This window comes from Cucurbita pepo, chromosome 19 (genome assembly GCF_057944985.1).
Source record: "Cucurbita pepo subsp. pepo isolate OVF chromosome 19, ASM5794498v1, whole genome shotgun sequence".
NCBI lineage: Eukaryota > Viridiplantae > Streptophyta > Magnoliopsida > Cucurbitales > Cucurbitaceae > Cucurbita > Cucurbita pepo.
In genome coordinates, this window is record NC_141816.1 from 430042 (window position 1) to 453887 (window position 23846).

General features: G+C 36.5%; 5 protein-coding genes across 6 annotated transcripts; 4 read left to right on the plus strand and 1 right to left on the minus strand.

Moving 5' to 3' along the window:
* Positions 1-155: 155 nt before the first annotated feature.
* EMB2804 (tubulin folding cofactor B) lies at positions 156-4134 on the plus strand. 2 transcript variants are annotated; one of them, XM_023661381.2, is made up of 8 exons: positions 156-330; positions 428-579; positions 705-823; positions 1397-1458; positions 1803-1844; positions 2356-2489; positions 3223-3292; positions 3760-4134. In XM_023661381.2, exons 1-8 carry the CDS (start codon positions 226-228, stop codon positions 3811-3813), a joined length of 738 nt encoding a protein of 245 aa, XP_023517149.2. In that variant the 5' UTR covers positions 156-225; the 3' UTR covers positions 3814-4134. The 2 variants fall into 2 exon arrangements, with proteins under 2 accessions (XP_023517149.2, XP_086975990.1); XM_087119864.1 differs by lacking the exon at positions 428-579 and having other exon boundaries at positions 160-330.
* A 1956-nt stretch (positions 4135-6090) lies between these two features.
* LOC111781878 (uncharacterized protein At5g39865-like) lies at positions 6091-7525 on the plus strand. The gene has a single exon (XM_023662604.2). The coding sequence runs from the start codon at positions 6263-6265 to the stop codon at positions 7442-7444; it is 1182 nt and encodes a 393-aa protein (XP_023518372.2). The 5' UTR covers positions 6091-6262; the 3' UTR covers positions 7445-7525.
* A 1043-nt stretch (positions 7526-8568) lies between these two features.
* BIGYIN (Tetratricopeptide repeat (TPR)-like superfamily protein) lies at positions 8569-11443 on the minus strand. Its single transcript, XM_023661420.2, has 5 exons — positions 11189-11443; positions 10675-10813; positions 9851-9972; positions 8998-9061; positions 8569-8903 (listed from the first exon to the last, which is right to left on the minus strand). The coding sequence occupies exons 1-5, from the start codon at positions 11279-11281 to the stop codon at positions 8818-8820; spliced, it is 504 nt and encodes a 167-aa protein (XP_023517188.2). The 5' UTR covers positions 11282-11443; the 3' UTR covers positions 8569-8817.
* Positions 11444-12386: 943 nt separating this feature from the next.
* Positions 12387-17081, plus strand: LOC111780984 (pyrroline-5-carboxylate reductase). Its single transcript, XM_023661367.2, has 7 exons — positions 12387-12716; positions 12864-12912; positions 13409-13500; positions 14058-14130; positions 14777-14897; positions 15328-15433; positions 16557-17081. The coding sequence occupies exons 1-7, from the start codon at positions 12516-12518 to the stop codon at positions 16743-16745; spliced, it is 831 nt and encodes a 276-aa protein (XP_023517135.2). The 5' UTR covers positions 12387-12515; the 3' UTR covers positions 16746-17081.
* A 2214-nt stretch (positions 17082-19295) lies between these two features.
* LOC111781840 (triacylglycerol lipase SDP1) lies at positions 19296-23558 on the plus strand. The gene is made up of 3 exons (XM_023662553.2): positions 19296-21529; positions 21911-22054; positions 22136-23558. The coding sequence occupies exons 1-3, from the start codon at positions 20111-20113 to the stop codon at positions 23075-23077; spliced, it is 2505 nt and encodes an 834-aa protein (XP_023518321.2). The 5' UTR covers positions 19296-20110; the 3' UTR covers positions 23078-23558.
* The last annotated feature ends 288 nt before the right edge of the window (positions 23559-23846 follow it).

Genomic DNA, 23846 nt, shown 5'->3' on the forward strand with positions numbered 1-23846 from the left:
TTTAAAAACAAATAAAGAAATATTCTTAAAAGAATTATCTTTAAAAAAAAATTATTTAAAAAAAAATGCGGATAATTTATATTTAATTAATAAATTTCAAAATATAACATTTTTACTTTTTAGTCCCTAAATTTTGGAATTTTCCATTTTTTACTCTCGAAATTTAGTTATTCATGGGAGTGTGGAAGTGAAACAGAGGTGAAGAAGTGTAAGAAGAACAAATCTATGGCGTCTCGATTGCAGCAGATCGAAACGGATGAATCTGTACTCTTGCGAGTAACCCATGCCAATCTCAAGTCCTTCACTTCCGATTTTCGCTTTTCCCTTCAGGTTTGTTCCTTTTCCAAAGATCAAGCGCGTTTGTAGCTTTCGTTGCATCGATTAAAGATTACCTATTGTGGATTTTGTCTAAAATTATTAATTGTAGATGAGCGTGGAATCTGTAAAGGAAAAGTTGTGGAAGAAGTGTGGTACTTCTGTAAACTCCATGTGCCTTGAACTCTATGATGATTCTGGTGCTAAAATTTCCGATTTGACGGATAATTCCTTTCCCTTGGGGTTCTATTCTCCCTTAGATGGGTACCGCTTCTTCTTTCATTGAATTCTTTACATTGATTCGTTTTTCACTTTGAAATTCTGCTCAATAAATGGTTAATATGAGATTATGTTTTTCATTAGACGGTGTGCATTGTTTCTTTGCTAAGGTACCGGCTACATATTATTGATCTCGACCCCTCATCAGTTACTTCTGGTGGTTGGCTTGAAGATACCTCACTAGTGGAGAAGTACCAAATCTCTGAAGAAGCCTATGAAAAACGTGATGGTTAGTATTTTTGCAGAGCTTGTATGTAGTTCATTCATTGCTTGTCAAATAGGCTGCACTGAAGGACCCTCTAAACCCCCAATGGGCCATTGTGGGTCATAGGGGGAGGACTCAGAGCCAACTGTTATAATATCAATAGGTTTAGGTATTGGGTCTCTGCAGTTGACAACCATCTTCAAACTTTGTCTTGAACCTGCATTTCTTAATCCTTGAAGTATGCTGCTACTTAAAAAGCTTTTGGGGATTTAAAAGTTGTGCACCACTTTCTTAATAATGCAAGAAAAAGAAAGGGCTTTGTGCTAATGAGTAGCGGTTTCGGTTTTCTTTGGGTAATAGTTGGCAATGGATCGACTCTGGATCCAATAGTTTTTCATCTTTTAGTGTCTTAGATTTAATCATCTAATTACTTTTGTATCTACTTTCTTTCATCTATAAGAACCAATTGGAGATATTTTTTCGTCACTCTTCTGGTTTATCGGCCTATTGTGTATTTCATTTATTTCAATGAAATAGTTCTTTATGGAAAAAAAGGTTTTGTGCATAACTGACCTTCTTCTGGATTCTTTTTTTCAGATACATTCCGAAAATTTAAAGAAAAATTGGCATCCCAGAATCCATCAGCTTATGAAAGTAAAGTAAGCTTCATATATTTTACTTTTGTACTTAACAATATCAATAGAGATTTTATTCATTTGCGTGAACTGTGATTAATGATATAGGAGGCACTTCAATTCCTGGCCGTTAAGTAGAGTTTTGTAACTGGAATCTATTTGAAATTTGTTAGTTAGTGTGAACTGTGAATGATGATGTATAGGCTGCCTAGTAATTTCGTTCACATCAGTTAAGTGGGGTTGTGAAACTGACATCTCTTAGTATTCTTGAAATCCTGGTTTTGTCTTGCATCCCTTTTATAGACACGTTTCTATCTCTATCCTCATAATTTTTGGTCTATATTTACTGACTAGCCACATATTTTCAGATATCTGATAACTACATGGAAGAACTCTGTGCAAATATAAAGGTTAGTTACCTTACCTGCTTTATATTTGTATGATGGATGTGATCTTAAAAACCTATGGAAATTCTTATCTTAAAGAGTTGAGCTGTCATACTAATTCATGAAGGAAATGAATTATTTAGAATGAAATTCTGTGGATGAGACTGAATGCTAACATATGATTTTCCGTCTTTCCTGGTACCCGTTAACTTGGATCTGCAATTCATCTCCAAGATTCCATGAAGATGAACAAAACCATGGTTTAAGCGCCCTTATTTTGGCTGGATAGAATGCTTAATAGTAGACCTTGCTGAACATAATGATATCTTTGTGAACAACACAAAGGAGACATGCTAATGAATTCCTGCTTCTCGTATTTATTCATATTTGAATCACGACAGATTACTCGATGTGGTCTTCTTATAGTTAGCATTCGCTCTTGTGGCTTGAAATTCTTTTATGGGTGAAGTATTTACCATCTGCACCTTCAATCCCGTTTTGCTACAGTTTGTACTTAGACTTTTACATATTATAGGTAGCTGATAGATGTGAAGTTGAGCCCGGGAAGATAAGGGGCAGTGTAAAATTTGTTGGCCGGGCCGAATCGCTTGCTCCTGGTTTTTGGGTTGGAGTTCAATATGATGAGCCATTGGGAAAAAATGATGGCATGTAAGAATCCTTTGTTCTCTGCTGCATGTGATTGATTTGTTTTTCCTAATACCTCGTTTCATTATTCATTGTTAGAAACTTTAGTACTTTGATAGTCACAATTTTTTTTTTTTTTTTTATAAGAGACAATTTCATTGATGATTGAAATTTACAAAAGGGATGTATAATCCGTGGTGTTTGCAAAAGACCTTCCCAATTTGCAAGGAGGGAGGTACACCTATAGGAAGTAAAAATATTAAACAGTTTACACCAAGATATAGCTTGGTAAACAACATTGTCGAAAAGTTTTGTGTAGGTCTGCGTCTTTTCTGCAAATATTTTCTTATTTCTTTCTTTCCACATATTCCAAAAGAAAGTCATGATGAAGTTTTTTCATAATAGGGCTTTTGCATTCTTGAAAATGTGCATGAAAATGTTTTACCCTTCCTTTTAGAGGGAGAAAAAATACTATAAACATTGAAACACATATCTTACGATGGTCCGCTTAATTTGGATAAGTTGTTTCATATTGCTGTTCTGTTACCGGACAGTTTTCACTATGCTCATTCTTAAATTCTTTAAGATTTAGTGCTTCATACAAAAATTCTACTTCTTGTATTATAGTTTGATAAAACTATTACTCACTTGTGTTATTTGATTAAAATTCTGATAGCTGTTAGAATCCAGCTTTTATCACTCACTTCAGAGCTTTTATTACATATTCTATATGATGCTAAATTAGTAAATTCGTCAGGGTAAAAGGGATCCGCTATTTTGACTGCCCTCCTCTTCATGGTGCAATGGTTAGGCCCGACAAAGTGAAGGTTTGATTTTCAGCTCCATTAATCTGTTTTCCAACTTTTAAACTGCAAATAGTATGTTACATGGCAATTTTTTAATTCTGAACTTTTGTAATATACCATGCTATAAAATTTGGAAGCAATCTACTGCTTAAGGACCAATGGATTTATTCAGTTTATGGGAAATTAGGAAGGTGAACCATTTCCCCCAAATGTAACAGCTTGAGTACACCTAACCCCTTCGTGCATCGTTGTAGGCTTGAGACATAAGCATCGCCAATTCGACATTCTTTGATCGTGCCCATTGCTTAATTCAATTCATATTAACATTTATAATCTGTGAATCGAGTTGGAAAGTCTTAAGCCTGTGAATTTTTTTGAGTATCGAATAGGTTAAGGTGCCTAGATTCGTGTCCTCGTTTTCGACCCTCCTTTACTTGAATAGCTGCCATCTTCCTCATGTTGGTTATTATAATTTGAATGTGTTCCAGGTTGGTGACTATCCTGAATTGGACCCTTTCGATGATGAAGAAGATGAGATATAAACAGTTCTTGTAACATTGTGGAGCTAACCAGCCTTGTTTCTGAAGCCTTTATGAATTATTGATTTCTTTTAGAAGTAATCTAAAGACAATCTCAGCCTCATGGTGGGTTGACATGGTTTTACAATTTTTTCTTGAAAGAAGCCCTTTTTTTTTTTTGGGGGGGGGAACTTCTTGAAATGTAGCATGGAGATGAAGAAAACGACGATACGATAAGAATCTGTTCTTCGGTGATCATCGTATTGACAACCGTTGCAACTTTTCTTTAGGGTGTTATAAATGGTTTTGTTAGTTGAAATGGAAATGATATAGCATTGATATGAAGATTTTGCATATTCTATTGCTGTTTGCAAGTTTGTTTTGAACCTCCCTGAAGCTTGAATGCACATTGAAAGGTGTTCTTTCATGTGTGTTACAAAAGCGGATAATATTTGCTAGCGGTGGACTTGAGTTGTTACAAATGGTATCAGAGTCAGACACCGGACAGTATTCTAGTGAGGATGTGGAGTCCATAAAGGGAGTGGATTGTGAAGTCTCATATCAGTTAGAGAGGGGAACGAAGCATTCCTTAGAGTGTGGAAACCTCTCTCGAGTAGATGTGTTTTAAAACCATGAGTCTAACAGCAGAACGTAACAGGCTAAAGCAGACAATATCTGCTAGCGGTTAAACTGTTACGAATGGTATAAGAGCCAGACGTCGAGCGGTATGTCAGCGAGGACACTAGCCTCTAAAAGGGGTGGATTGTGAAATCCAAAATCGGGCGGTATGTCAGTGAGAATGCTAGTGTCTAAGGGGGAGGATTGGAGAATTGTAAGGTCTCAGATCGGTTGGAGACAAAACATTCTTTAGGGTGTGAAAACTTCTCCCTAATAAACGTATTTTAAAATCATCAGGCTGATAACAATACGTAACAGATTAAAACGGACGGACAATATATGCTAGCAATGTGGTGTAATATAACGATTATTATGGATATGATATAGAAAGTTGAGTGGATTGAGATAGGGTTTTAGAAGAAAATTGGATTTGACAAGCACTACACATGAACAGCTGAGACACAATTACAAAACTCAAAAGGCACAGAGAGAAACTCAAAAGGCACAAAAAAATCTCACCATCTTGGCTGCTCACATGCTTTCCTTTGATATGTCCATTTCAATTCTCTGTTTTATTGGAGTACACTTGATGCCAACTTTCCCCATCCTTTTTCCTCTTCTATTTCACACCATCCTCATCGTCTTCTTGCCCGAAAATGCGAGAAAGCCTAACACAGTACAACGGGTAATTTTACATATTGTTAAATGATGTCAGAAACAAATAACAACAAAATATATATCGAATTCATATCCAACAATTATTTGAGACAGTCATGTTGTGACGAGCCATTTCAATATTTCATTCTACTTCATCTTTCGTTTGAAATTAATTTTTTTTTATTTTTTATTTTTACTCAATTACTTTTATTTTAAATTTGAATAAAGGATTTTTCATAAAACTAATATTTTAAATTTCATTTTAATATATTTATTTTTCTTTTATTCCTCTTGTTTTTTTTTTTTTTAGTTTTACCCTTTCAGGTTTCTAGTTTTCAAATATGTAAAATTAATAGACTTTAGGAATATTCAAAACTTTTTACCTCCAAAAAGAATTTGATTTCAAAAGTTTCACTTTTTATTGTTTGAAATCTTTTGTCTAAAAAATATTAAAAAGTTGAGAAATTCAGCTTTTTGGAGTAAAAATTACTTTTTCTTGTCGTAAAAAGAAAAAGAAAAAAATATATAATAATTATTTTTCAATAAACTGACGTTGATTGAAGATGACCTTCATGTGTGTTTACAAAACTAAAATGTTGTTTTTTTTGGCTATTTTTCTCTCTTTTTTTCAACTAATTTTTTTTTATAAATAATTTATTATAAAAAAAATTAAATTATGAATGGGTTATTTTTTTAATTCATTGGGTCCTAATATATATATTAAGTTAAACTTAAAAAAAAAACAGTTTAATTTTTAAATTAAAATATAATCCCTATATTATACTTGCATCACTTAATTTTTTTTTCATGATATTTATTAAAATTCTAAAAAAATTAAAAAAATCAAATTTATACCTCGTTAATTTGAGGATAACTTATATTTTATGTTATTTTATGTTAAAAAAGAAAATAATAATAATTGGAATTCTTTTTTCTATAAATAATAATAATAAAAAAAGAAAATCCCTAAATCCCCAACTAAATTACCGGACTTTCAAATTTAATTATGAATTGATTCCCTTTTTCATCTTCTTCCTTCGTCGCCACTCCCTAAACCCATCATTTTCCAACTCCTTCTGATTACTCTCTCTCACCAAACCCCCTCTTTCTCTCTCTAAAAACCTCACCTCCTTCCTTCTAGAGAGAGAAAAACTCCATTGTTGCTCTGCCCCCCTCTTCTATTTCTCTCTGTTTTTCCATGGGTTGCTCTGCTTCAAAGCCTGTTGCCGCCGCCGCCGCCGCTCGTCCCTCCCGACATTCTGAATCTTTCTCTTCTCCTTCGGCTTATGGATCGGCTGGTTCTTCGCCGGCGGTTGGGCGGGCTTTCTCTCTCCCGACTCCGATTGTCCACCACCCGCCGGCGAAGAAGGGCGACACCCACCACTTGGTTTCTCTCACTTCCACTACCTATGGCTCTCTTCTCCTCATTGACAGTCCAACCAATTCCCAGTTTTCTGGACGGCCGGCGGCGGTGGCTGTCCATGCTAAGGCTGAAAAGCCCACCAATTTCTCCGACCAGATTTCCCTTTCCCCTGACTCTGTTATCAACACATGGGAACTCATGGATGGCCTTGATGACGACGAGTTCAACTCCGATTTTGATCACACTCCGGTGAAGCCCAGTTCAATTCCGGCCAAACCCAGTTCGATCCCGGCGAAACCCACCTCGGAAAACCGGTTTGAAGGCTTAGTCAAGAAGAGTCCGGCGAAAATGGAGGAAGAAATCAGTTCAATTCCGCCATGGTCGCCGAAGAAACCATTCTGGCAGTTCATTTCAGAGGAATCCCTTCTCGCAAAATTAGATCCAAACGTGGCTTCAACATACACCAGAGCACTATCTTCCCGGCAACTCGGCTTCCATCAGGCACAAAACCGCCGTAGCTCATCATTTTCAAATCATTGGTCGCCCAACTTCCTGGACACCCAAAACAGAACAATAGTGATATACTTCACAAGCCTTCGAGGAATCCGAAAAACCTACGAGGATTGCTGTTTGGTTCGCACAATCTTCAGAGGGTTTCGAGTTTTGGTAGATGAGAGGGACATTTCAATGGATTCATTCTTCAAAAAAGAGCTGCAGACGAAGCTCGGCGGGGTGGCGCCCACAAGCCTACCGCAGGTTTTCATCGGCGGGAAGCACGTGGGTGGCGCGGAGGAGATTCGACAAATGAACGAGGGTGGCGAGTTGGCCGGAATGTTGGAGGGGTTCCCGGCGGCGGGAATGAGGTCTATGTGTGAAAGGTGTGGGGATGCTAGGTTTGTGCCATGTCCTAATTGCAATGGGAGTAGGAAGTTGTTTGGGCAAGATGGAGGGTTGAGGAGGTGCTCTAAGTGCAATGAGAATGGATTGATAAGGTGCCCTTTTTGTTGTTGTTCATGAGTTCTTGATGTAAGTGCAAAATCGTTGGAGTTTTGGCTTCAAGAAATGTGTTGAAATGAAATGGATAGTGTTTTAATTTTCCATGCACGGTTTTCATCTATCAAACTCTAATCTTATGAAGTTAATAACGGGTTTTAGTTCAAAAGCTTTAAAATTTTATTATCAAAAGTTTATGTCGATATTAATGTGGCACATTGGTTTGACCAACCAGGAATGATTTGATACACGATGTGACGAACATGAATGAATAAGTTAAGCGTAGAAATTATGAGCAAATGAGCTAACCATTAGTACCATTTTAATATGCCTCCTACATATGTCCGTTTTTATAGTTGCATTGCACATTTGCTGTTGCTCCATTTTAGGTGTCTTGGTGTTAGGTTTGACATCTTTTGGGCACTTTTAGTTGTTTGATCAACTTAGGTCCAAAAAATATATAGTCTCTCAAATAAAAATAACTTATTCGATTAAAGAACACATTAAATATTTATCTAACTCAGTGAATAATCGACTCATCTTTGAGAAGAAAATCTATCCTCTTTCTTTATAATGCACCTGTTCTACTTTACAATGCACCTGTCGAGATCGTAATGTGTCTAGATCGTAATGAGCTGAGCTGTCTAGATCGTAATGAGCTAAGCTGATATGATTGAACTAAAAGAGAAAATAACAAGAAACTATAAATTCTTGCCTGTGGTTATTGAGGATTAGCATGATAACATTCTTTTAGGTCCCTATCCCCATCTTGTGAGCTACTAGCAACCATTGTCAATAAAATGAGAAGATTTTGTCCACATATCAACTTCATCGCACAATCAATTTCAAACTTGTTTCGAGTGATCAAGTCAAAATCAACTGTCTAAGAGTTTCTCAGAAAGCATCTCCAGTTTCTATCAGAGGTGGTCATAAGGTGTTAATTTTCTTGAATAAGCAAGGACTTTCCAGAAAAGTTAACACCAAGTTTGAGCATAACATGTAAGAGCGTAGGGCCGAAGCTTCAGCTTGGTCCGTTCGACAACTCTTAGAAGAGTTGGGATACAAGTTTTCTAGCAGGGAGACCCCTATAACAATCCCTATAATTTAGGGATGACCTAATGTTTCCAAACAAAAATCTTTCACCAACATTTTCAGCACTAGAATAAAAATTAACATTGGGGAAAGATGCATACAAACAGAGAGTATTTCTCATACAAAAGAAAAATAAATAAAGAAAAAAAAAAGAAGAAGATACAGGAGTCACCTAGTAGACAATCATTCTTGAGGCGAAACTGATAATATTACATGCTTATCATGGCGAAACTGATAATATTAGACAACCATTCTTGAGGGAAACACTTAAATTGTGTGCATATTTTGGTGTGAGAGTGTAGATTTCAACCTCTTCGACTAACTGCCGCTGCGATCCCAGCAGCTACAAGTCCCACAGCTGTAGCTGTAATGCCAATACCGATGATTCCATCTGCAAATTGACATACCATGAACCAAATTCCTTCAGCATATGATTCGATACAGTAAAAGAGATTCAAGAAAAGGTATTTTATGTTTCATTATACCTTTTCCAATTTGGTCTTCTACAGTCTTTTTAAGTGTTAAAGCTTGCCTCCAATCAGGTGCAATCTACAAAAACCCAAGGAATTCAGTTATAACAAAGTCAATCAGTGCCAAGGGTCATTCCTTCATTCATCAAAATATGCCTTTGATTGATTAAAAAGTATGATGAGTCGTGCACCATATGTTTTGGAATGATCTTTTTACTAATAGGATCATAGATGATATCTATGACGCACGGACACTTAAGTTCAGGTCGAGTGTTTGTGTCAGATTCTTATCGGATACGGTTAAATCCGGACACAAGACACGTGTCGAATAAGAATACACGCTTCGACATGTGTTGGATACGGATACATCTGAAAACGCTTCAGACACGTGTCGATAAACATACATCTGGACACCTTTCGGACACGACACTATTTTACATTTTTTTTTAAATTTTTTTTAATTTTGGAGATAGCTAGACACGACTTGGATACATTTTGAAACAAAAAGCCTAAATCATTTAAATTTAGAAAAACAAAAACAAAAAAAACAGAAGGACAGGAAGTTATGAAATATAGAACCCCTAACAAGAAACATTGTTGACCACTCGCAACCATCGTGTCAGTATCCTAGTTTTTTTTAGACATTAACGTGTCTTTTCGTGTCCGTATCTATACTTCTTACGATGATATAGTTTAAGATTTCATCAACATGTAACTTGTAAGTATGGTTCAGAAAGGAAATGCATGATCTAACAAACAAAATTACAAGCTGAAGCATTTAAATTAGATAGGAATTGAAGCAAGACAATGTCACCATTGAATTTATAGCTGGCAGAATACCAAGTTGCATGCCTAAGAAAGAACAAACCTCTAAACATTGTTCTACAAGCTGCCGACTCCTTGCATATTCACCACTTCTGTAATATCCAACAGCCAGCAAATAAAGTTTCTCCCTCCGGTCCAAAGGGGTTCTAGCATTGATTAAGGAAGCTGCAAAATGACACGCTAATCCAACTTTAAAAACTGAACCATGAAAATAATAAGCTTGAGCAAAATGGCTAATCTTAAATAACTACAAACTGAAGTTTGAGAACGTGAATATATATATCAAGCAAGAAGAAAAGGTTTCAACTGGAAGTAGCTTCTCCCATTTTAAGGTCAAAGCTCATTCCTAGTTGAATTCCAAGACAAGTTGATTATAGAGTTTGAGTTCTCGTTTCCAAGTTTCCAAGTTCACACATACCGCATATGAAATTTTTTTCGATGACACAAATTTGGAAGTCGGACTATATTTGGAATAATAAAAAATGAAAATATTTTTCTGGATGACAGAAGCAATTCATATAATCGAGAACACAAATTGGCCTTTCAGGTCATAGCAGATAGCAGCAAGAATTAAACACCCATCTTCATAGTTAATAGCCTACAAAACGTCACTCATAAATGTCACAGTCATCAATGACAAGATTGTGATAGTAATGGTATTAGGGGATATACTAGTAATTAGTTAGGGAAGTTGTTATGGATGTTGGTCATAAATAAAGGGAATTGTTTAGATGGTCTTAAGATTGAATTAGTACGATCAAGGGAAGGGATGAGCTTTTAACCAAGAAGTTGACAACAAAACGAATATGGAAGACAATTCAATACTGTTTCTAAAAAACCCATAGAAATTCTTTGCAGAAGATTTACCTTCAAGCATTGCAATGCCACGATTAATATCCTCCGATTGCCTTGAATGAACAAGTGCCCATGATAGCCTCATGATGCTTTCATTCTTCCGTTCTTCAGAGGCACCTTCATTGGCCTCTGCAACTTCTCTTTCACACCCCTGCATTTTCAATATGCAATCTAAATCAAATAAAATGTTGCAATTTGCAATCTCACCATGGTTTCAAATTACTTCCACCCCATAAACCTGGATCGATTATACACCAATTTTTGTATGGAGACATTCAATCTCTTCTTTTACAGGGTTTAATTACTTCTACCGCATATCCTTTTCCAGGGATGCATCTAAGCACGCCAAAATTAATCGACAAATGTGAGAATCGAATGCTTATGCTTCACCCAATCCGCCAAATTTGAGGTAAGACATAATTTAACCTAGCCAAGTTCTTCTCCATTTCTTTCTTTCGGTTTCTCAGAGACCAACCAGAAATTGTAATGATAAAACGAGAATCTGAGAGAATAAAAGAAAACTCACAGCGATAACGTCGCGATCACACCAAGGGATCTGGTCGCCACCGCCGAAGAACGAAGTAACGGACTCGAACAATTTGCCGATTTTTGCTTCCATTAAATCCGATGATTCCGTGAATCTCAGAAAAATCAAAATTTCCAATTTATCCAATAAAATCTCCACCGAATCTTAATGACAAAGAAACGAAACAGATGATGAACGAAGAAGAAATTGAATTTTGGACGTTTCGAGAAGGCAAGATATTTATAATGGGTTCAAAGAAACCGGGTAATCCGAAAAATTGGATGAACCTAACTCAATGAACAAAATAAATGAAATTTTTATGAATTCGTTTAAATTAAATTAATTTAAAAATATATTTTTTTTATCTTGAAATACATGCATTTATTGTAATTTTAATTAAATTTATAATTTTTTCCTATTATTATTCTCCGACTAATAAAAATAACATTTTTAAATTTATAGAATATATCTGAGATATTATATTTTAATATTCTTTATTTATGATTTGATTTACCGTATATTTTATTTTATTCTCAATATTTAATTATTTTATATTTTACTCGTTTGTTCGTATTAGTTGCTAGCTTACATCCTATTTAAGCCATGAATATCAATAAACATATACACCTTCCCAATTATATTTCTCATCCTTAACACGTCAATATTAATATCTAGTTATATATAATCTCTTATAATAATAAATTAAGAGAAATTAAATACTTCATAATAATTATATCAAATCATTTATTAAAATTACGAAATGAATCATATCAATAAAATATTACGAGGGTAAAAAACCCAATAGAACCCATGTTGGTTTGTGAGGATAGTAATGTTCGCTTTAGAAGTACTAAATAGGTAACACGATCATGTCGTATTAGATGTAGGAGAATGTCGGGATCATTAAATATCGAATATGGATTCTAAATCCGAGCATGAAGGGTTACACGTGATATTAGCAGTAGAACGTCTACTAGTAGTAGGATTTGGTTCAGGGACGAACTAAAGTAATAGTTGGTGGGTATGTAGTGCCAAAGTAGAAGAGCGGTACGTGAATGAACGGAGACTACATCCGAAATAAGATATTTTCCGTGGCTCGTTAAGAAAAGAATCAAAATATTAATTTTTTAGGGTTTTGACTTAAAAATTGAACTAAAAATGTAATTTAACTTCAAAAACACAGTATAAAATAGAAAAAAGAGAAGAAAAGGATTCAAAAAAGTTGGAGCGATTTTGGACTCTTGAAAACGGCATTTCGCAGTTGAGCCGCCACGGTGAATTACGATACAGCAGCCGGTAGCCGGAGGAGAGTTTTCGATCGGAATCGATGGAGATCCTTCCTATTTCAGTTGATTCTTATAATTTAGGATTCATCGGAGCTGGAAAAATGGCCGAGAGTATAGCGAAGGGGATTGTTCAATCTGGCCTCTTACCTGCTTCTCGAATCTCCACGGCTGTTCACTCTAACCCTAGTCGCGGCATTGCTTTCGAATCTTTCGGGGTTCGAGTCCTCCCGAAGAACAACAACGTAAGATTATGACTCATCTTTCTAGTCGAGTCCTCTGACTCATCTTTCTAGTCGAGTCCTCTGTTTTGCAGTCTATGTGTTATTACATAACCATAATCTTCCTTTGCTTTTTTTTTTCTTTTTTCTTTTTTGATTGCTTGTGACCAGGTGGTTGAAGAAAGTGATGTAATCATCTTCTCTGTTAAACCTCAAGTCGGTACGGCTGTTGTTCATTTCATTTATTGCGATCCTGCTTTCCTCGTTTGTTTATTCATTCATTTTTCGTGGTATTCTCATTGTTGGCTAATTTAGGGAATGATCATGAGTTTATAAACAAAGAATAAATGATCATGGGTTTATAAACAAAGAATACTCTCTCCAGAAGTCCAAAGCAAAGCCATGAGAGCTTATGCTCAAAGTGACAATATCATACCATTGTGGAGAGCCGTGTTCCTCGAACACTCATTATCTTCTTGAAAAATGCTTACAAAATCAGTAGAGGAATGTCGCTAGACGTTTTGATAGAAGCTCTGGTGATTTGTATGTCGAAATGATTAATTGTGATGCTTTCATTTGTGATTTGTTGGGGTTGTAATGAATTGTTTTTTGAGACTCTTGCTTAAAAAGCATGTTTTCTCCATCAATTTTATGTTGAAGTGCTTTATATCCTACTTGCGAGCTGTAAAGCATCTAATGACTTATATTGGTTGCAGTTAAGAATGTGGTGTTGAAACTGAGGCCTCAACTCTCGAGGAAGAAGCTTTTGGTTTCGGTTGCTGCTGGAGTAAAGCTACAGGATCTGCAGGTTCTTGACTTTACTGACTTGTTTTTTGGACTTCGTGAAGTATTTTAAGTTGAGGGTTATGTGCTAAAATACCAACCCCGGAATTTTTGAAGTGTTTCATTAGATAATAAAAAATGGTTTTGAAAATTCTAGAAGTACATAAAGGCTCGTAAAGTGATTTTAGGAGAAACACTTGCTTAGTGCCTCTTTCAAGAGTGTTTACTACATCGGACTCTGCGACTAAGAAAGATGTTCACTTCTTAAAATATCCCATATACGTAGGTGGGAACGAGAGAAGGGGTCAGAGTTATCCCGACGGGAGTAAAGTAATAATAATGTTTATAATGTTACAGCACACGTATATTTAAAATCATGTTTTTCCAAAAATCATCCAAAAATGTTTTTCTGTTAGTGCTTATGGAAGAATGTTCTACTCTAAAAATTTATCTCAACCTCACTATATTTTTTTATGATCTCATCTATTTGCTACAAAGTTTCACATTAATCACATACTTGTACCTTTTATTTTTCATTTTCTACGTACAAATTGCCCTTGGAGTAATGCTCTTTACATTTAGGAATGGGCAGGTCATAACCGATTCATTAGAGTTATGCCAAATACCCCAGCGGCTGTTGGTGAGGCTGCATCAGGTATTGTCTTTTCCTATTATGTTTAAATTTAATATCACTTCCCGCACCCATACCTGTTTCCAGAAGATGTTACTTTGTAAAGTGGATAATATAATTGATTTTACCGGTCTTTGATTATATTATAATGTATGATCTAGCAGTCAAAACCGCAAATGGAAGTGAGGGATGCAATTAATTGGCCAATCAGGGTGCGTGTATTGTACCACTACGAGTTTTATAGGAAGAAAGATATAGGCATCTTGGAACTTTTTATAAAAAAATAATGAAAATAATTTGAGGATGAAGGTTTTTTTTTTCTCTCCTATATCTAGACCACGTATCTTCATGAGAATTGAGGCTTCTGTTGAAATACTAGCATGTTTGTGCAGAATTCTGTTAAACTTTCTGATTGATAATTTGGTTTACTTACTAAGAAGCTTCATCCAACAAGCCAAATCAAACTTGCAAAATATATTAACCAGCTTCAGTACTACTTCATTACACGATGTCGATGATAGATATCATGATTTTCAATTAGTCTTTGACCTAGGTGCATAGCATGGAAAAGAACAAAAAGTACATTAATGTTTTACCCTGCAATTTTCACCATTTTGTTTCTTATATACGGACCAATGTTAAGATATGTACTCTGCTTCTGTTTGACTAGTTATGAGCCTTGGAGAAGGTGCGTTAAAGGAGGATGGACAACTAATAGCTAAATTATTTGGATCTGTGGGTAAGATATGGGAGGCTGATGAGAAATTGTTTGATGCAATCACTGGTCTGAGGTATGTAGTATGTTGTAAAAGCTGAATCCCACAGTTTTTCAAATTAGCGGAGCACAAAATTCTCTTCTTTCTATTGCCACCTCCTAATCATTTTGAAGCCTACTTTTGTTGGGGATACAATTAAGATAAATGTTAGGATGTTATTAGAAAATTTATTTTATTAGAATATTATTTTAATATTACTGCTACCGAACATATTAGTTATTAGTTAGGAGGTTTGTCATAGGACTGTTCATTAATGAATTGGGTTTGAAGGTTTAGAGAAAAGCATATTTTTATATAGTCTTGGGAGAGAACTAAGCCTTTCAGACGATTGGTATCCTTTTGCAGTTTCTTTCATGCATATTTCAATTAAATTTCCTTCCAAATTTTGGTACCATCGGCATTCTCCAGCTGATAGATACGATTTTATGTACATGGAAATATGCAGTGGTAGTGGACCAGCATACATTTTCCTAGCAATTGAAGCTTTGGCTGATGGAGGAGTCGCTGCAGGTCTACCACGAGAACTTGCCATGGGTCTAGCTTCACAAACTGTGAGTCAAATTCATCTCATGACCTATGTCTAAAGTAATTAATGTTGTGTACCGTAGTCACATAATTAAAAGCAAGATATGCACAAATAGACCACTTCAGTAAATAAAGAAAGAGCATAGAGTCCTTTTGTTTAAAAATGAAAAGAAAAGAAGCATGGTTATTTGTTTGGACATTCCTTATTGTTTGCGCCAGGAATGGATATACATTATCTTACAATGTGATTTATAATTTGAAAAACGATCAAACTTGAAATAAGGAAAAGATCGAACTTGCCTTCTGATGTCGATGTCAAAAGGTTAAGAAGTAAACGGTCTGAAAAGAAAATTAAATTTCCAATGGAAGATGCTCTACAATATATATAGTTAAATAACTGAATAAGCCGACGCTTCTTGCATATTTGAACCTTGTATTATCTATTAGATGTGATGTAGAACCTGAGGATGATACAAATTTTCACATTATGCAAGGAATGTTGTTAAAGTTTATAGACCTTTCCCCTCTCTGAAAATCATTCCCTATTTATCTCCCATCTGATTTTCCTATACAATGAACTCTAAAATGATATGTGCAAGATGATAGTTTGTCTCAGACTGTAACCCTCTCAATGTAAAGCCTGATTCACATAGCTCTACTACTGGCACGGATTAATTTTATAGAAACGTTTCATATTTTAATATTAGTTTAAAACAAAAGCAACCATAATTTACATATATGTACAATAAGATCCAGTTTCAAAACCCTTAACACAAAAAGTAGATACAATCAAAACAGACTCCGATCTAGGTAGGATCTCTGAAGTCTTCAGCTTGTCCACATCCCCACCTCTATCACATTGCATTTCGTCTATTTGAAGGAAGAAAAGAACATTTTTGGCTTTCTAGTGAATCGGAATTTCCGGTGAGCGTGCATTACACAAACATTTCTCAAGCTGGTATAGTCATGGACTCTCATGGTCTTCCAATGTCTAGGTAGGTTTCCTTAGGCTCTAACTCCTCTAGCGCCATATGACTTCTTACCTAGTGAAACATGCTAAGCATAGTTATGTGCTTCTGGAAAAACAATTCAAATCTCTCTGCTTCAAATTTACCAATTGGAATTAAATGATTCAGAATTTGTTTACAGGTGTTAGGTGCAGCCTCCATGGTCACTAAAACTGGGAAGCACCCAGGACAGCTTAAAGATGATGTTACATCACCCGGTGGAACCACCATTGCTGGTATCCATGAACTAGAGAAGGGAGGACTTCGTGGCATGTTTATGAACGCTGTCGTCGCTGCTGCTAAGCGTGGCCGAGAACTTGGCCCAAAGTAGTTGCAAGATTTAACTTCCAAGTAAAGGTTAGTAGTAATTTATTTGCTTTCAAGTCTTGAAGAGATGAGGAAATAAGCTAATAACAAGTAGAGTCTAGGAAGCTTTAGAATTAATGTTGATAGTTGGGGCAATTATTAGTTATCTTCTACACGTTCTCCTTAACAAATAGATAAAGAAACCTAATCTCCCACTCTTATAGGTTAATTTTTTTGGCAAAGATTCCCTCTCTTCTTGAAAAACATTTGAATTTGTGCTGGGACTGATTCTACTCTTATCTCTTATTATCACCGACTCCAGAAAAGGAATAATAAAAAGAAAGAAGCATTGGTTTTCCTATATTTACTCCATATATGGTTTGTGGATATCTTTTCGTCATTTCAAGCAATCATTTGTATGGAATAAATGTTGAGTTATTCGGGTTATCGAGTGATATGAACACTCCTAAACATTGTTAGATGAACACGACTCTCCACAAGATATTCCACTTTGAGCATAAGCTCTCGTGGCTTTGCTTTGGGCTTTCCCAAAAAGCCTCAGACCAATAAAGATAGTATTTTTGAGCATAAGGTCCACTTTGAGCATAAGCTCTCGTGGCTTTGCTTTGGGCTTTCCCAAAAAGCCTCATACCAATAAAGATAGTATTTTTGAGCATAAGGTCCACTTTGAGCATAAGCTCTCGGCTTTGCTTTGGGCTTTCCCAAAAAGCCTCAGACCAATAAAGATAGTATTTTTTTATTATAAACTCATCATTCCCTAAATTAGCGGAGGGGGACTTTGTTGGATGATAATTTTTTTAAGCAAAATCAATCCATTATTAGGAAAGATTTGAATTATTGTGTATAAAAAAAGGATTATTATTTCATTGCTTCATTAAAAAAAAAAAAAAGAGTAGTATTTATGAGGGTCTAGAGATGACGTCGTTTATCATCCTTACAGGCAACCTCTTCGGATGCCGTTCACGTTTTCACCAAAGAAAATATTACCTCTGACTTTAACCGACAAAAAATATATTATTAAATTATAATCTTCATTTTAAAAATTAAAATGAATATTTATACCATTAAAAACACGAGCAAATTAATTTTTAGCTTTTCATTGAAAAAATATATATATATAATTAACTTAATTTTTATAAGCAATTTTTCGAGGGGGAAATGAGAGATATTTTGTTCCACCACAAGGAATTATTTCATTTTTGCATTTCAACGAATTTATATCATTAGAACAAGCATTTCTAGGATTTAATGATTTATAAAGGTGGAGTCATCCTGTTAACTATCTGCGTTGATTTGGTAATAAGATAATAACGAATAGAAAAAAATTAATGGGCTTGGATCGTGTATCAACAGTCACTCCCCGGTAGAGGTAGAGGATAAGGTTCCATGGGAACAATTATTTATTTCTATTTCAGCTCGTCTCTTTTTTATTTTTCTTAAAAAAAGCGAGCGAGGAAGTGGGGGGAGAAATGACAAGAAGATATTGGAACATCCATTTGGAAGAGATGATGGAAGCAGGAGTTCATTTTGGTCATGGTACTAGGAAATGGAATCCGAGTATCTTTGGCTTCTGGTAATGTTGTTGAAAGGGGATTGATTTGACCAATGGTAGATAGATAACGGTTTGGATTGAGTATAGGATGCAATGAAAATGATCCGGGTGTGAATCGGGTACTCGTCGACTAGGCCTCCAAGTCCTCTTCTTCCCCAATTTACCTCCCCAAGCAACAAAAAGATTGAACGCATGATGGTTTCTTTGCCTCTAACGGATTGAACGCAGGATGGTTTCTTTGCTAACGGACAGAGCTCAACCGTTCACATTGTTGATTGGTGGCAATTCAAGACCTTTTGGTGGCAATTCAAGACCTTTAGGTTTCTTCTCTCGATGATTCCTATGGATACCATTCAAGACCTTTGGGTTTCTTCTCTCGATGATTCCTATGGATACCAAGAAGGGGACTCTTTTTTGTGCTACTCTGAGGATGAAAGCATCAATGATACCCATTTCCCTTTATAATTGCATTCTTCTTCAGAGAAGGCCTCACATGTAGAGTTCAAACGAGTAGAGTACCTTCATGTCACTTATGGGAATAAGATTAACCCTTTGACAAAATTAGCTGAGTAGTTCGACTTGTTTAGATTATAATGTTAGGAATCGCGACTCTCCACAATGATATGATATTGTCCACTTTGAGCATAAGCTCTCATGACTTTGCTTTGAGCTTCCCCAAAAGGCCTCATATCAATGGAGATAGTACTACCTACTTTACTTGTAAACCCATGATGTTCCACTAAATTAACCAATGTGTAACTCAGTTCGAATAATCCTCAACATATAAGTCATATAAACACCACAAATTATATGAACTAACTTCGAATTTATTAGACCGAACTCATTAAAAATATATGAAAAGCATTGAAAAAGTGGCATTAAAGGAATGATTTACCAAATTTTGTGGCTTGCACTAAAATCACGTAAATAAACTTTTTTAATATAAAACCTGACGCCATAGCTTCCTTTCTTCTCAACAAGCAATCGGAAATTCCTTTAAATCCAAAGTTTCAGATTCAGACACGATTCACCCAAATTTTCCCGGAAATTCCTTCAAATCGAAACCTCCAAATTCAGAGACGATTCACCCAAATTTTCCCAAATTGTGGGGGGCGCCATCTTCTTGCCTGCCCCATCGAATCTTCTTCAATCCTCGCCATTATTATCATTATCGTTATCTTCTTCACGTTTCCCAATAAGAACTTTCTTTTTGGGCCCTCACTTTCGTGTTTTTCTTTCTTCATTCTTTGCCTTCTTCTCCACATTCACTGCATTCTCTCTGTTTTGCTGATCGTATATATTCTGTTACCTCTTTTCTGATTTGGGGATTTAGTTTCTAGATTTTCGAAGATTGCGACAGATTGGTGGGTGAATTTCGTATTCGGGAGGCTGATTGATCGTTATATTTGGCGTTGCTTGTCGTTTAAGCAACTCAAATTTTCGTTTCTTATGGGACTTCCTTTGGATTTGAGGATCCATTGTTGTTGTACAAGTTCAGATTGAGGAATCTTTTGCCATATTCAGGTTTATTACTGCCGTTTACATTGTTCTTCTTCTAGTAATTTATTTTGAAGAGCTGAAGGATTGAGTGTGCTGTGAATTTGGTGCAACTTTACATGCCTTCTTAATTTATTTGGGGATCGATTCTTGTTTCCATTGATCATAGCCATTGTATTGAAGTTTGTAGAATCCTGATTTTCCTGTCCTGTTACACAATCCATTCTTTCATGTTTAGATCTGTTAGTCTTACCTCCACAGAGAACTGAGTGTGGAATCTATTAGCCTGTGACAGATTGCTTGAGTTCCTTTTTAGAGTTATGGAAATTAGTAATGAGGCCAAGGTTGGTTCCTTTTCTATTGGTCCTTCAACCATTGTAGGTAGAACAATTGCTTTCAGAATCCTGTTTTGCAAATCGGTGTCGCAATTTAGGCATCAACTATTTCGTGTTTTGCTGAATATTATCTATGGATTTAAGGCCATCTTAGCACCCATATTATCATGGATGCATCCTAGAAATCCACAGGGGATATTGGCGATGGTTACTGTTATTGCTTTTTTGTTGAAACGGTACACGAATGTGAAAGGGAGGGCCGAATTGGCGTACCGAAGGAAATTTTGGAGAAACATGATGAGAACTGCATTGACCTATGAGGAATGGGCTCATGCTGCTAAAATGCTTGATAAAGAGACTCCAAAGTTGAATGAGTCGAACCTCTATGATGAAGAGTTGGTGAGGAACAAGCTTCAAGAGCTTCAACACCGTCGCCAGGAGGGATCTCTTAGAGATATAATGTTTTGGATGAGAGCTGATCTTTTCCGAAATCTTGGCAATATGTGCAACCCTGAACTACACAAGGGTAGGCTTCAAATTCCGATACTCATAAAGGAGTACATAAATGAGGTTTCGACTCAATTGAGATTGGTTTGTGACTCGGATTCTGAAGAATTGTTATTGGAAGAGAAACTCTCGTTCATGCACGAAACGAGGCATGCGTTTGGAAGGACTGCCCTACTCTTAAGTGGAGGTGCTTCACTTGGAGCTTTTCATGCAGGAGTGGTTAAAACTCTGGTAGAGCATAAACTTTTGCCTAGAATAATAGCTGGTTCTAGTGTAGGATCCATCATATGTGCTGTTGTTGCCACTCGGTCCTGGCCTGAGCTACAAAGCTTTTTCGATGACTCTTGGCATTCATTTCAGTTTTTCGACCAGATGGGCGGTATTTTTACTGTGGTAAGGAGGGTAATGATACAAGGGGCTGTTCACGAGATTCGACAATTACAAATGATGTTAAGGCAGCTCACTTCTAACCTGACTTTTCAGGAAGCTTATGACATGACAGGTAGAATTCTTGGGATAACAGTTTGTTCCCCGAGGAAGCACGAGCCGCCTAGATGTCTTAACTACTTAACGTCTCCTCATGTTGTGATATGGAGTGCTGTGACAGCATCTTGTGCATTCCCTGGCCTTTTTGAGGCACAGGAATTAATGGCCAAGAACAGAAGCGGTGAGATTGTTCCCTATCATCCACCTTTTAATTTGGATCCTGAAGAGGGCTCAGGCGCATCTGTACGTCGATGGAGAGATGGCAGCTTGGAGATCGATCTGCCGATGATTCAATTGAAAGAATTGTTCAATGTAAACCATTTCATTGTCAGTCAGGCAAATCCCCATATCGCACCACTATTGCGAATGAAAGAATTCTTCAGAGCTTGTGGGGGAAACTTTGCTGGCAAGGTATGACAACTCTCAGAATCTTATTTTGTATGTGCTCTGACTAGTTTTCTTCTTATATCCCTGTTTTCCTGCACTGTATGTCAAAAATATATGAATCTAAGTGTTCCATATATATCAAAATACATTTCGTACCACGACCTTACTCGAACAGGATGTGTTTTTATAGGTTAAATAGAACTTGAGTTTTGAGAATAGATTTGCTACTTGGTTTATTTTTTCATGGGCTGCTATAGACATTTTCAATTATTCAATCTGTTTATAAAACTTCTGTCTCTGTCCCTCTCTGTTCATCAGTTCTATGAATCGATAAGTTATTTTCAATCTAGCATTATGTTTTATGCGTTATTTGTTAATTCTATCATGATGTTTCTGGTTATGTAGCTTGCTCATCTTGCTGAAATGGAGGTAAAACATAGATGCGACCAATTTTTGGAACTCGGTTTTCCATTGGGAGGAATCGCGAAGCTTTTTGCTCAAGATTGGGAAGGAGACGTCACAGTCGTCATGCCAGCAACTCTTGCTCAGGTATTTTCATGCTAGAAGATGCTACAAACTCATTTTAGAACAACAAATGTGTCATTGCTGAAGAACTTCCTTTTGTTGCAGTACTCTAAAATTATACAAAATCCTACGCATTTGGATCTTCAAAAGTCGGCGAACCAAGGTAGGAGGTGCACCTGGGAGAAGCTGTCAGCAATAAAAGCCAACTGTGGCATTGAGCTTGCTCTAGATGAATGTGTTACAATTCTCAACCATATGCGGAGGTTGAAAAGGAGCGCTGAGAGGGCCGCTGCTGCCGCTGCTGCTGCCTCACATGTTTCTCCAGCCCCTGTCAAGTTCAGCGCTTCAAGAAGAATTCCCTCCTGGAACTGCATTGCACGAGAAAACTCGTCTGGTTCCCTCGAAGAAGAATGTCTTTCTGATGTTTCTTTGACTTGCCATCAAGGTCCTAGTGGATCGATCGGTTCAGGATCCACGGGAAGAATGTTGCGAACTCACCGTACTATGTTTGATGGTAGTGATAGCGAATCAGAAAATATTGATTTGAATACTTGGACTAGATCTGGTGGGCCATTGATGAGGACATCATCAGCAAATAAGTTCATAGACTTTGTCCAGAATTTGGATCTTGATGACCTCAATAGAGGTTTGGTAGCTAATTCCAATGGGGTTCACCCATTTGGTGGCAGTCAAAATTCTCAAAGTCCTCGAACCACGTCTGACCGGAGTTCCGAGTGCCCAGATTTTGACATGCGAGAGCTCGGCCATCGAGTTTCTTCAAGCATTGTTGTAACTGAAGGAGACTTTTTGCAGCCTGAAAGAATACTTAACGGGATCGTGCTTAACGTCGTAAAGAAGGAAGATTTGACATTGACAAGTCGGACCCATGATTCAGAAACTCAAAACAGTGAAGTTGAATGCCTGCAAATCGACTGTTCGGAGAAGTATATCGATGCTAGCTCGGCATCTGAAGAAGATGCTACACCAAAGAGCTGCATACAGGAACAACCTCCCAAGAACAATCTGGTGAATCATTCCGAGGAATAACACAATGGCCAAGATCATCAACTATTTATTGATTCTTAATTTCGTCGAACTCCTTCCTTGTCTTCAAGTATGTCTTCTTTACTTCCTCCAATGAATTTAAATGCCAGATGATATCTCATTCAATGTAGGAGTAGGAAATGGGAAGAACAAGCATCGTCGCAAGGTGAGGACTCCATAGCTCGAGTTCTGCTAATCACACTTGAAATGCCGCAGTTTGGATGATTTTGATAGTGGAACTGTGTATATATCTGTATCAAAATTTTGTTTATTACTACTGCTTTGCTTTTCTATCTCCGTTCCCATTATCTATTTCAATCTTACAAAAATTTTCCATTTATTGTCGAGGAGAGTGGGATGAGTGAGTGTAATCATCGTCCCCAACTCTATCGAGTCAAAGAGGAGAAAACTCCTCACTCCTCTTTGTTCTCGACGAGTTAAATGAACATCTCTAATATGAAGGTATGCACCATTTTTACCGCTAGGAATTTGCAACTACATGGATGATATTTGCAATCATTCGAAGTAAAAGTAAGCTAAAATCTTCAAAATCTTCCAAACACCATAGTAAGTTGTTAGAGTTTGAGTTAATGTTTATGATTATGAGAACTATTAGAGAGTTGTCAACTCATCTCTAATAGTAGATTATCTCGATTAACATAGTATGTATATGAGTTGTGAGTTCAAATCATGATGAGCTCGTGCCTCGTAGAATTATATGTACGACTTGAAACGATTGCAGGGTAGTAAAGTAGAATAACCTTAACGACAC

Excerpts from the sequence above, each read along its gene's own strand:
- EMB2804 (XM_023661381.2), top strand. The coding sequence starts at position 226 with ATGGCGTCTCGATTGCAGCAGATCGAAACGGATGAATCTGTACTCTTG. Across the intron at positions 331-427 it reads ATTTTCGCTTTTCCCTTCAG|ATGAGCGTGGAATCTGTAAA; the intron begins GTTTGTTCCTTT and ends TATTAATTGTAG. Across the intron at positions 580-704 it reads TTCTATTCTCCCTTAGATGG|GTACCGGCTACATATTATTG; the intron begins GTACCGCTTCTT and ends TTCTTTGCTAAG.
- LOC111781878 (XM_023662604.2), top strand. The coding sequence starts at position 6,263 with ATGGGTTGCTCTGCTTCAAAGCCTGTTGCCGCCGCCGCCGCCGCTCGT.
- BIGYIN (XM_023661420.2), bottom strand. The coding sequence starts at position 11,281 with ATGGAAGCAAAAATCGGCAAATTGTTCGAGTCCGTTACTTCGTTCTTC. Across the intron at positions 9,973-10,674 it reads TGGCATTGCAATGCTTGAAG|CTTCCTTAATCAATGCTAGA; the intron begins GTAAATCTTCTG and ends GTCATTTTGCAG. Across the intron at positions 8,904-8,997 it reads AGAAGACCAAATTGGAAAAG|ATGGAATCATCGGTATTGGC; the intron begins GTATAATGAAAC and ends GTCAATTTGCAG.
- LOC111780984 (XM_023661367.2), top strand. The coding sequence starts at position 12,516 with ATGGAGATCCTTCCTATTTCAGTTGATTCTTATAATTTAGGATTCATC. Across the intron at positions 12,913-13,408 it reads CTCTGTTAAACCTCAAGTCG|TTAAGAATGTGGTGTTGAAA; the intron begins GTACGGCTGTTG and ends TATTGGTTGCAG. Across the intron at positions 14,898-15,327 it reads GATGCAATCACTGGTCTGAG|TGGTAGTGGACCAGCATACA; the intron begins GTATGTAGTATG and ends GGAAATATGCAG.
- LOC111781840 (XM_023662553.2), top strand. The coding sequence starts at position 20,111 with ATGGAAATTAGTAATGAGGCCAAGGTTGGTTCCTTTTCTATTGGTCCT. Across the intron at positions 21,530-21,910 it reads GGGGAAACTTTGCTGGCAAG|CTTGCTCATCTTGCTGAAAT; the intron begins GTATGACAACTC and ends CTGGTTATGTAG. Across the intron at positions 22,055-22,135 it reads TGCCAGCAACTCTTGCTCAG|TACTCTAAAATTATACAAAA; the intron begins GTATTTTCATGC and ends CTTTTGTTGCAG.